The 12,312-nt window shown below is 44.4% G+C and overlaps 1 protein-coding gene across 1 annotated transcript in view; it reads left to right on the top strand.

The window, feature by feature from the left end:
• The window catches only part of ACBD3 (acyl-CoA binding domain containing 3), a 112,499-nt gene that overhangs the window by 40,553 nt on the left and 59,634 nt on the right, over window positions 1-12,312 (top strand). Inside the window, exon 2 of the mRNA XM_030195721.1 lies at window positions 6,908-7,049. Within this exon, the coding sequence (XP_030051581.1) occupies window positions 6,908-7,049 (142 nt within the window). The remainder of the gene's footprint in view (window positions 1-6,907; window positions 7,050-12,312) is intronic.

The following is a 12,312-nucleotide window of genomic DNA, read 5'->3' as shown; positions in this document are numbered from 1 at the left end:
TCCCAGCTCACAGGAAGTATCTTCGATTTTGGCTGGGAACTCAGCACTTTCAGTACTGTGTACTGTCCTTTGGTCTAGCGTCTGCGCCCAGAATGTTCACAGAGTGCCTGGTGGTAGTCGCAGCATCGCTACGCAGACTGGGAGTGCATGTGTTCCCTTATCTCGACGATTGGCCGGTGAAGAGCACCTCGGAGGCAGGCACTCTACAGTTATTTCAGGTGCTAGAACTACTGGGGTTCATGATCAATTATTCCAAGTCCCATCTCAAACCAGTTCAAAAATTGGACTTCATTGGAGCACTGTTGAACACAAAGACAGCTCGAGCTTATCTCCCCGAGGCGAGGGCAGACAACCTCCTGTCCCTAGTGTCCTTGGTTCGAGCGTCTCAACACATCACAGCTCGGTAGATGTTGAGACTTCTGGGGCACACGGCCTCCACAGTTCACGTGACTCCCATGGCACGCCTACACATGAGATCAGCTCATTGGACCCTAGCTTCCCAATGGTATCAAGCTGCGGGAAGTCTAGCGGATGTGATCCAACTGTCCACTGACTTTCGGAATTCCTTGCGGTGGTTGACAATTCGGCCCAATTTGACCTTGGGACGTCCATTCCAAATTCCTTAGCCACAAAAAGTGCTGACGACGGATGCATCCCTCCTGGGGTGGGGAGCTCATGTAGATGGACTTGACACTCAAGGAGCTTGGTCCTTTCAGAAGAAAAGGTCTTCAGATCAATCTCCTGGAATTGCGAGCGATCTGAAAACGCTCTAAAGGCTTTCAGAGACCGGCTGTCCAACCAAGTCATATTGATTCAGACAGACAATTAGGTTGCCATGTATTATACCAACAAGCAGGGGGGCACTGGATCTCGCCCTCTGTGTCAGGAAGCCGTCCAGATGTGGCTTTGGGCACGCTGTCACAGCATGTTTCTCCAAGCCACTTATCTGGCAGGCATAAACAACAGTCTGGCCGACAGACAGAGCAGGGTAACGCAACCTCACGAGTGGTCACTGAACATGGATGTTGTCCGCAAGATCTTCTGAGCATGGGGCACCCCCTTGGTGGATCTTTTTGCCACTCAGATCAATCACAAGGTCCCTCAGTTCTGTTCCAGGCTTCAGGCCCACAACAGAACAGACTTGTCAGAGTCTGGTCTCAAGACCACTCCGTAAGAGTTTACCTTAGTGCGATTAGTGCTTATCGCCATGTAGAGGGTATGCCTATCTCTGGACATCCTTTAGTTGTTCGCTTCATGAGAGGTTTGCTTTTGTCAAAGCCCCCTGTCAAACCTCCACCAGTGTCATGGCATCTCAACGTCGTTCTCACCCAGCTGATGAAAGCTCCTTTTTGGCCCATGAATTCCTGCCATCATGACCTGGAAGGTCATTTCTTGGTGGCTGTTACTTCAGCTCGTAGAGTCGGTGAGCTTCAGGCCTTGGTAGTGCATGCACGTTATATCAAGTTTCATCACAACAGAGAGTCCTCCATACGCACCCTAAGTTCCTTCCTAAGGTGGTGTCGGAGTTCCATCTGAACCATCAATTGTCTTGCCAACATTTTTTTTCCCCGTCCTCATACCCCGCCCTGGCGAAAGCAGTTTACATACCTTGGACTGTAAGAGAGCATTGGCCTTTTACGTTGAGCGGACAAAGCCCTTCAGACAGTCCGCCTAGTGTTTGTTTATTTCGACCCGAACAGGAGGGGAGTCGCCACCAGAAAACGCATAATTTCTAATTGGTTAGCAGATTGCATTTCTTTCACTTATGCCCAAGTTGGGCTGACTCTACAGGTCATGTCACAGCTCATAATGTTAGAGCCATGGCTGCGTCTGTGGCCCACTTAAAGTCGGCCTCCATTGAAGAGATTTGTAGGGCTGCAACGTGGTCATCAGTCCACACATTCAACATCTCACTACTGCCTTTAGCAAGATACCCGACGCAACAGTCAGTTTTGGGCAGTCGGTGCTGCAGAATCTGTTCGGGGTTTAGAATCCAACTCTACCCCCCTAGACCCATTTTGATTCTGTTCCAGGCTGCACTCTGTTAGTTGATTTTGGTTTTCAAGTCAATCTATGTTATGTCCTAGCCATTGCGAGGCCCAGTTGACCAATGTCATTGTTTTTGAGTGAGCCTGGTTGCTAAGGATACCCCACATGTGAGAACAAGCAGCCTGCTTGTCCTCGGAGAAAGCGAAGATACTTACCTGTAGCAGATATTCTCCGAGGAAGCAGGCTGATTGTTCTCACAAACACGCCCTCCTCCCATTTGGAGTTGTTATTGTTTTACGCTTTTTGATTAAACTAAAGAGGCACGCTCGCACGGCGGGCAGGAAGTCGTTCGCACATGCGCGGTTCACATTGCTCGCATGACGGAACTCTCTGGAAAGACTTTATTATTTTGCTTGCAAAATTTTTCCCGATTCCTGGGCCGCCACAGATGTCGACCCACATGTGAGAACAATCAGCCTGCTGTCCTCGGAGAATACCTGCTACAGGTAAGTATCTTCGCTTTCTCTACAAGTTATCCAGAAATGAGAGAGTTCCACACGTGTTTGCTTGTCTGGTTGTGTGTGTTCTGGGTTTATCCTTACTGCTTGTCTATGCAAATACTAAGGAGCTAGACTGGATGCTTAGAGAGATGCCTTAGCTCAGTTTGCAGTTCTCTATCTCCACCTGCTGGTTGACGGACACAATTAGAGATAGAGATAGATACATTTAAATGTATTAAGTTAGTCCAATAAAAAAGGTATTGTGTTATTTTCTTTTCTATGTTTTATTTCTATTAGTATGTTTTGAGAATTTTTGTTGATCTTGTTCTAAGATTTATGTATTTTATATTATATTTGTGTGGTGTATATACACACACACAGAGACATATGCAGGTCTTTATCTGCTGACATTTACTGTGTTGATATGTAAATTGTACCGCCCCTTTGGGTACCCCCAAATTCATGACCCTATATTTCTTTTTACCATTAAATCTTAACTGGCAAATTATGGACCATTCCTCAAGTTTCACTAGGTTCCTTCTCATTTTATCCACAGTATCAGGGGTGTCTATCCTATTTCAGATTTTTGTATTATCTGCAGAAAGACAAGTCTTACCAGACAGCCCATCGACAATTTCACTAACAAAAATGTTATAAAGAATCGAACAAAGAACTGAGCTTTGCAGTTCATCCCTTTTCCTCAGAGTGAGCTCCATTTACTACTAATCTTTATCACCTTTCACCCAACGAGTTCCTAACCCAGTGCCCATATTGAGGGCACTCAGTTGATTTATGAGTCATCTGTGTGGAGCTGTGTCAAAGGCTTTGCTGAAATTTAGGTACACCACATCTAGTGCGCTCCCTCAATCCAAGTCTGTGGCCACCCAGTCAAAGAAATTAATCATGTTTGACAAGACCTGCCTCTGGTAGAGCCACGCAGCTTCAGATTCTGCAGTCCAATTCCAGAAACCTCACTATTCTCTGTTTTACATGTTTCCAGACTAATGGGCCTCTAATTCTCAACCTCTTCCTTCCGTTTTTGTGGAGAGGGTCCATTTCCACCCTTCTCCAGTCCTCTGGGACCACTCACGACTCTAGAGAAGCATTGAAAAAGGGAGACGACGGTGTCTCCAGAACTTCCCTAAGTTCCTTCAGTACCCTCAGATGTATGTCATATGGCACTATTGCTTAGTTTAGCCAACTCCTCATTAACCCAGTCTTCTAAAAATCTTTCGTTCGTATTTGTATTTGTCTTCTGCGATCCTACTCTGGCCGTTCATCTGTGAACACAGAACAGAAGTATTTGTTAAGCAGTTCTGCCTTATCCTTATCAGCTTCTACATATTCCTCTCCTTGGCCCTTGAGTCTCAGATGCCACTTTTGTGCTTCTTCCTTTCACTATGTATCTAAATAATGTCTTGTCCCCCCCCCATTTTACCTTATTGGCTGTTTTTTTTCCTCTTTTTTCATCTTTGCTTTCCTGACTAATTTACCAGCTTTTAGCTTTTCCAGATATTGTAGCCCATCTTCCTCACCATCTGATGATCACTGGATGCCAGATGATCACCCGCTATAACATCAGAAACACTCTCCCCATTACGAAGCACTAAGTCCAGTATGGCCTCATCCCATATGGCTTCTATTACCAGCTGCTGGAGTAGTTCCCCCTGTATATCCCACAGTAAGGACACCTCAATCAACATCTGGCATATTAAACTCACCTATTAGTAGTACTTCCCCTTTCACAGCTATATTTTAAATATCTTCAAATAAATCTGTCCATTTCTTCTGTTTGAATGAGGCCTGTATATCGCACAAATGTAAATACATTTGCCATTTCCTCTTTTCAGATTGATCCACAGTGCCTCAGCCTTACCCTGTAGGTGCTGCAATTGTGTGGCTTTAATATTATACTTAATATATAATGCCACTTCCCCTCCCTTTTCTTCCTACCCTGCCTTTCCTGAACAGATTTATATGCCAGTCATGGTTCTGTGTGAACCACTCAATCTAAATCGGCTTCTTCATCACTCTAGACAGAGGCTTCCTTCAAAAGTGATGGTTATGGTAAACTGTAAAACGCAACCTAAAATACTAAACTAGACTTTAAAACAGCTTTTGTATGAAACCCACTCTGACTTTAAGTAAGAAAAAGATAATGAAATTACAGGTATCCATCTGATATACGTAACTTTTACCCTCTAATAATATTCTGTATTCCTTTTACTATGTAAGCCGCATTGAGCCTGCTTTGAGTGGGAAAGCGCGGGATACAAATGTAATAATAATAATGTAACCCCAAGTCTACCGTTTCCCTAGCTAATTGCAGTTTCCCAGCAGGTAAGATACTTGCCAGTGAAGTTTTCTTCCCCTCAACAGGTCTTCTCTCAGCACCTTTTCAGATGTGTGTCAGTGTAGTAACACAATGCATTAGATGTATCTTGACAGAGCACTGAAAACTCTGAAACTTGGTGGTTTGTAACTTGCTTGCCTTTGAAAATTGACCAAGTAAGGCGTTTCTGTTGCTGGGGCCACTGGATTTCAGTGTCGGAAGTTAGTAGACAGTTGGGAACTTGATAGCTCTTTCTCTTCCATCATTCAGGTGATCCATTCGTTGTAACAGCATAAGAATTGTTATGCTGGGTCAATGGCCAATCTGGGACCACAGGTACGTGGTGGGATCCTAAGAAGTAGGTAACATTCCATCTTGTCGGGTGATTGTGACCTGGATTGGCCACTGTCGGAGACAGGGTGCTGGGCTAGATGGACCTTTGGTCTGTCCCAGTGTGGCGATGCTTATGTCTTATGTCATATTGCTTTCCCCATGTCTACCGTTACTGTTAGTGGACTTTCCCTCCAGGAACTTATTCAAACCTTTTGTAAACCCAGCTATGCTAACTGCTTTTACCACTTTCGCTGGCAACAGATTCCAGAGCTGAAATAGTTTCTCTGATTTGTTTAAAATTTGCCAGGAGTGCTTTTCAGTGACTTTGTGACCTGCAACTCTGCTTGTCATTGGCTTTGTCAGTTGGTCTTAAATTTCAGTAGAACCGTAGAAGTAAACTTGGAGCCTGTATTTTTTTTTTTTTTCATTTTTGCCCTTTTCCCCCATGTTCCCAGAATGAGTGTAGTAGTTGTAGCTTCTGCTGAGCGAGGTCTGAATATATTTGAATTACACTGTTTATGCATTTCCTTTTCCATTTTGTTTTATTTTGTGAAGCTCTGTCACTTGTACAGCTTACTGGTATAGCAAGTTTTTAAATAAACATAAACATATTAGACTGAATCTCTCAGTACTGTTGAAATGCCAGCAGGGCTCAGCCGCAACAGGGCGCGAGAGAGTATGAACATTTCTCTTCTGGGATGAGGCCCTGATGGACAGGTTTCTGTATGTTATATACATGTTGGTTCTATAGACTGCAGGACGGCTAACTCGGACTCAGTTTAGTGGTTTATTTTGAAAATTGGCAAGATGAGCGGTTGTAGCAGGTGGACAAGGAAGCCCACCAAAGATATGCAGTCTGTCCACACATACAAGAATTAAAATAAATTGTGAGTTCTGTCATTGAGCAGATGTGACATTAATAGAACATAGATTGCATCTTTGTCATAGTCAGTCCCCTGAGGAAGCCTGAGAGCGAAAAGGCAGGCCACCGAAGGGACAAGTGACTCAGTAGTCAACACATATGACAACATAAGTTAAAAAAGATAAGTGCTCTATGATTTCATTGTCAAGTTTGGAGCTCAGTCTAAAGAAAAAAAATTTTGAATTGCATAAAAAAATGTAAATGGAAAGATGTTTTTCTTGACCATTGAATGAGAAAGGAGTCCCAAGATAGCAACCATTAAATTTGGCTTGTGAATACAGGCAAGTGTGGTATGCACATGAGTACTGAAGTGGAATGATATAAGATCAGTAGTGTTATTAGAATCAAATCACTGACATTTTTTCAGAGCTTACTTTGAATATTGGCAAGGTTTTTAGGGTTCTGTCCTATCATAAAATTTTAGAATCCAAGTGACTGTCCTCTATCCCTGCTAGCAAATGGGAAACAAAAGCGTTTTCCTTGTCACTTAACACTTGTCTTTTTTTGTGTTTTGCTTTCTGTCTCAGGAAGAAGAAACTTAGATCAGCTTCTCTACTCAATGTAGATGTAACATCAGCATGTATATCCCTTTCACTGTCGCAAACTAGACTGTCTTGGGTGGGGGAGTCTGGTTTTCCTCTAAAGCTCCCAAATTCTGTTGTGGGGATCTTGTCATTGGGTATTTTTTTTTTTTAAGGTAGAGGTTTGTCAGCTAAATTATGAAAAGCACTCAGTTTTGGTTGTTGTTTATACCGATATGCCTTGGTGCAAATGACCTGATCTGAATTTTGATCATCAATGGATAGCTAACACTTTATTTATTTCTTGCAGAAAAAGATGGAAAAGCTTTCCATCCAACCTACGAAGAGAAACTCAAACTTGTGGCACTGCACAAGCAGGTCCAGCTGGGGCCATACAATCCTGACACATGCCCAGAGGTTGGCTTCTTTGATGTACTTGGGAATGACAGGAGGTGAGTATTGGCTGCAGTGGTGCAGGAAATCAGCCTGCCTGTCTGTATATATTTTAGTGCAACTTTTGCCTACTTGTAAGAATGCAAATGGCTCAACAGACTGCACAGGCAGAAAGCATCCAGGCACTTGGAGTAATTTCTATCTGTCATGGCCTATGTGAAGAGAGTTAAGAGCATAAGAATAACCATAATAGGTCAGACCAATGATCCATCTAGCCCAGTATCCTGCTTCCAACAGTGGCCAATCCAGGTCACAGGTAGCTGTAGAAACCCAATTAGTAGCAGCATTTCATGCTGTCAATCCCATGTCCATCTCAATAACAGACTATGGACTTTTTCTCCAGGAACTTGTCCAAACCTTTTTTAAACCCAGATATGCTAACTGCTGTTACCACATCTTCTGGCTACGAGTTCCAGAGCTTAGCTATTCGTTGAGTGAAAAAATATTTCCTCCTTTTCATTTTAAAAGTAGTACCTTCCTTGACATCCTTACCAGACCAGTCCAGATGAATGCATAGTTGTAACCGCCCACCAGCAGATGGAGACAAACGGAAAGTATTTCGGTGTGATTTGCCCTCTTAGAGCCTTGTACAGCTGTAGAATGTTCAGTATAATTCTGTCTCCAGTGGATGGTGGATGTTACGCGCAGCTCCCATCTGGTGCTTCTCGATCAGCTGTTGATGTAGGGGAATTTCTAAGTGTATGTTGAGCAGAAACTTCTGCCAAAGGAAAAGGCTCCTTTTCTATATGCTGAGCATTCTTGGAGCTGGGGTGAAACTTGATGGTGCCAGGTCCCTGCCATGCCTTCCTTCCTTCATTTGGTCTTATTCAGATGGTGGAGATAGATGTACCAAAACTTGTTCAAGTACCCCTTTTTCTGTCTTTCCTTTGTTGCTCAGGTTGCTGGTTCTGGTCCCCCTTTCTTGCTTCTTTTTCTTGGCGGTTCCCTTCACACCTAGACTACTGTTTGCATGGTTAGCTAGAAGCAAAGATGTAGCCTCTCCAGAGACATTTTCTTCTCTCCACCGTTTTGTGTCTCCGGGTTTGGCACCATGTTTTCCATCTCAGCAGCACTAAAGGACCAACAGTTTCCTGCTTGTGGTACTCTTAGGTTCGCAGTGTAAATGGAGACTTTTTTCTGCTAGTGGGTTCCTTCTTCCAGTGTTGCCTACTCTTGAATATCTGCAGTCTGTTTGCTTAGCAGCTGCTATGTTCCCTGACAACACTTCATTGTGTGTGTGTGTGTGTCGTTTGGGTGATTTATGATACAGTCTCTCTTCACCTATTATTTTTGCCCCTGGTTTAAAAAAAAAAAAAAAAGAGCTTGTGAAAGCTCCTGTATATCACTTCTCCACAGATTAGAGCCCTAACACTCTCTTGTTTTTTGTTTTTTGATTGGGCTCCTGTCGGTGTGATTCTTTTCCTGTGTTTCTTATGGGAATAGAAATTTCTTTCAGTTCCCCCCTGGGCAGTTGCAGAGTCTCAGACCTTAATTACGCAGACCCCAGAACAGTTGCAGACTCTCAGACCTTAATTATGCAGGCCTCTTTGGACTGCTTGGGTCATCTGGCATTTGAAGCTGCGGAAGCCTTTTTATTAAATTTTGGCACTCTTTCTCTCTCTCAGGGCTGCAGGCTCTGGCTATATCAGAAACCTTCCAGAGTTCCCTCATGGAAAACAGCAAAAGCTGTGAAAAGCTTCAGCAGTCTCTCAGAGCTGCAAACTTCTGCTAATTTCAGTGTCCTAGTAGGATTGTTGCAGCTACAGGCTTTTATGTTTGAGTTCTGGAGTTCTCATCTCCTTTCAAGTTGCAGCGTTCTCCTGTAATTTAGCTGGTTGGAGTCGGGTCTGGCGTATTTAGCAGACTCTTTATGATTTACTCTAGGTTTCGGCTAAGGAAATGGCTCTGGCGGTTACGTCTTGGCATCTTTTGTGGCTGCGGCGTTGGGCAGCTGACATGGCGTCCAAACAGCATCTCACTAAGTTACCCTTTTGAGGCAAGCTGCTTTTTGTGGAAGATCTTGAGAAGTTAAGGATTTGGATGATTCTAAGTCTCAGTGACTCCCGGAGGATAAACCTAAGCCTGGTCCTCGGCCTGGTGCAGTGAGGCTTCGGCTCTGGGAGGTTAGACGGTATTGCCCGGGGTACATGTCCACAGGTTTCTAGTACTTTCATTTTCAGCAGAAATCTTCCTTTTGTGGCAACAAGAGATCTACAGGCACCACTGCCTGTCAGGGGACTACAGGGCACTCCTCCCAATGACGTGGATGCTGGCCCTCTCATTGCCGTTTCAGGTAGGGGGTCGGTTGACTCTCTTTTACAAGGAGTGAGCCAATATAACCACAGAGCAGTGGGTCTTTGATATTAACAGGAGAAGAAAACTTCAGGATCTGCGCCGGGATAAACTTCAGGGGCAGGTGCACCTTCTGTTGAAAATTCCGAGTCCCTTTACTTGGGATTATGTGCAACTGCTGGTGTCCATGGCTGCTACTCTGGATGTGGTTTCCGTGGGCAAGGGCACACAAGTGCCCGCTGCAGCACTTGTTGCTGAGCAGGTGGTCGCCTGTGTCCCAGGATTATCAGCACAGACTGCCATGGTTGCCTCAAGCGAGCATCCACTGGTGGCTTCTTCACTCCACCTTGCGGAAGTGGATGCCTCTAGTGTCTCCGTCGTTGGTGGTAGTTGTTACGGATACCAGTCTGAACTGTTGGTGGGCTCATTGCCTTCACTGGCATGCGCAAGGTCGATGGACGGAGCTGGAAGCCAGCTGGCCGATCAATCGACTGGAGCTGCGAACGGTCAACAATGCCCTTCGCATTTTCCAGGACTTATTGGAGGGCAAAGCAATTTGGGCTTTCTCGGACAACACAACTGCAGTGGCATACATAAATCGACTGCAGTATGAGCAGTGTTGTATTGGCCATGGAAGCCCAGAGTCTTCTAGACTGGGTGGAAGCCCACTCTTGTCTGTCTACGGCACACATAGTGGGACAGCTCAGTGTGCAAGCGGATTTTCTCAATTACAGTCTCCTAGATTGTGCGGAATGGGAACTCTCATTAAACCTGACGTTAAATCTGAGTCAGCAGCTGTGAGGAACGCCGGAGATTGATCTCATGGCAACGCATATCAATGCCAAGGTGCCCCATTTCTTCTGCAGACGATGGCTGGCTCTTGAGCGGTTGAGAAAGAAGGTGGTATTCAGATGCGATGATAGCAACCCTTCTTCATGCTTGGAAACGCTCTACTACTGCGGCGTATGCTAGAATGTGGCACACCTTTGAGGCCTGGTGTGCAGAGCACATTTGGTCCCCTTTCTGGGCAATGATGTCTCAGCTGTTGACTTTTTCTGCAGGAAGGCCTTCAGAAGGGTTTGGTGTATAATTCTCTTCAAGTTCAGGTGGCGGTGGTTGCCTGTTTTCGAGGGTGCATGTCTGGTTCGTCTCTGGTAGCGCATTCTGATGTGGTTAGGTTTTTGAAGGGTGTTCTTCATTTGCACCCTCTGATTCGTCACCCTTGTCCAACTTGGAACTTGAATTTGGTGTTTAATGTGTTGCAGCGGGTGCCATTTGAATCTCTGCGCAAGGCTTCTGATAAAGATCTCACCTTTAAAGGTAGTGTTTTTGGTAGCCGTGGCTTTGGCACGTAGAATTTATGAGCTTCCCTTTCTCCAGTTTTCAGAGTCGGGGGTCATGTTGCGGATGGTTAGGTCCTTTCAGTTTTTCATCTCAGTCAGCCTCTTTTTCTTCCTTCCTTTTCTTGGGAAGATTACCCAGAGGAGCTTGCGACGCTTTGGTGTTTGGATGTTCAGAGGGTGTTCCTCCGTTATTTGCAGATGTCTGGCTTCCGATGTTCAGACATTTATTTGTTCTCTTGTTGGGTCTTTGACAGGGCTATGCGGCATCCAGGTTGATTGTGGCACATTGGATCAAAGAAGCAATTTCCTTGACCTGTCTTTTAGAGGGTTGGATGGCTTCTACAGAAGCACATAAGTATTGCCATACTGGGACAGACAGAAGGTCCATCAAGCCCAGCATCCTGTTTCCAACAGTGGCCAATCCAGGTCACAAGTACCTGGCAAGATCCCAGAACAATACAGTACATTTTATGCTGCTTGTTCTAGAAATAAGCAGTGGATTTTTCTCTTCCTAATAATGGTCTGTAGACTTTTCCTTTAGGAAGCCTCTGGCGTTGTAGGCCCATTCCATGAGAGCTCAAGCGATATATGAAGAGACAGAAATAAAATGGTAAAAATTATGTCTTACCTGATCGTTTTCTTTCCTTTAATAGCAGTACATGAATCCAGGATCCCAGCTGTTCAGCCGCATTGTAGTGTATGTTTGACCGGGGTCTCTCTTACCTTTGATTTGTTGTCTAGGATAGTGCGAAATTATAAGAAGTGAACACATGGAAGGATCAAGAGATACTGTTAAGATTTGTTCAGGATTTGTGAGGAAGGTTTTTTGTGGAGTTTTTCCTTGTGGCTCTGCTTTGTGATGTGACATATACTGACTGACTAGAGGGGAGGCTGTCCAGGCCCTCTGCTTTCAGTACAGTATTCTCTATCTCCACCTGCTGGTAAATGTATTCATCTGCTTCTACTAAAGGAAAGAAAATTATCAGATAAGACATAATTTTTACCATTTTATTTTTCTCTTCATATATCTATCAAGATATATATGTGTGTGTGTGATATAGATATATATATATAGATATATATATAGATATACAGTGGGGGAAATAAGTATTTGATCCCTTGCTGATTTTGTAAGTTTGCCCACTGACAAAGACATGAGCAGCCATAATTGAAGGGTAGGTTATTGGTAACAGTGAGAGATAGCACATCACAAATTAAATCCGGAAAATCACATTGTGGAAAGTATATGAATTTATTTGCATTCTGCAGAGGGAAATAAGTATTTGATCCCCCACCAACCAGTAAGAGATCTGGCCCCTACAGACCAGGTAGATGCTCCAAATCAACTCGTTACCTGCATGACAGACAGCTGTCGGCAATGGTCACCTGTATGAAAGACACCTGTCCACGGACTCAGTGAATCAGTCAGACTCTAACCTCTACAAAATGGCCAAGAGCAAGGAGCTGTCTAAGGATGTCAGGGACAAGATCATACACCTGCACAAGGCTGGAATGGGCTACAAAACCATCAGTAAGACGCTGGGCGAGAAGGAGACAACTGTTGGTGCCATAGTAAGAAAATGGAAGAAGTACAAAATGACTGTCAATCGACAAAGATCTGGGGCTC

The sequence above is a fragment of the Microcaecilia unicolor genome, chromosome 3 (assembly GCF_901765095.1).
Source record: "Microcaecilia unicolor chromosome 3, aMicUni1.1, whole genome shotgun sequence".
NCBI classification, from domain to species: Eukaryota; Metazoa; Chordata; class Amphibia; order Gymnophiona; family Siphonopidae; genus Microcaecilia; species Microcaecilia unicolor.
Note: the sequence above shows the minus strand (reverse complement) of the source record. Positions and strands in the feature narration are given on the sequence as shown.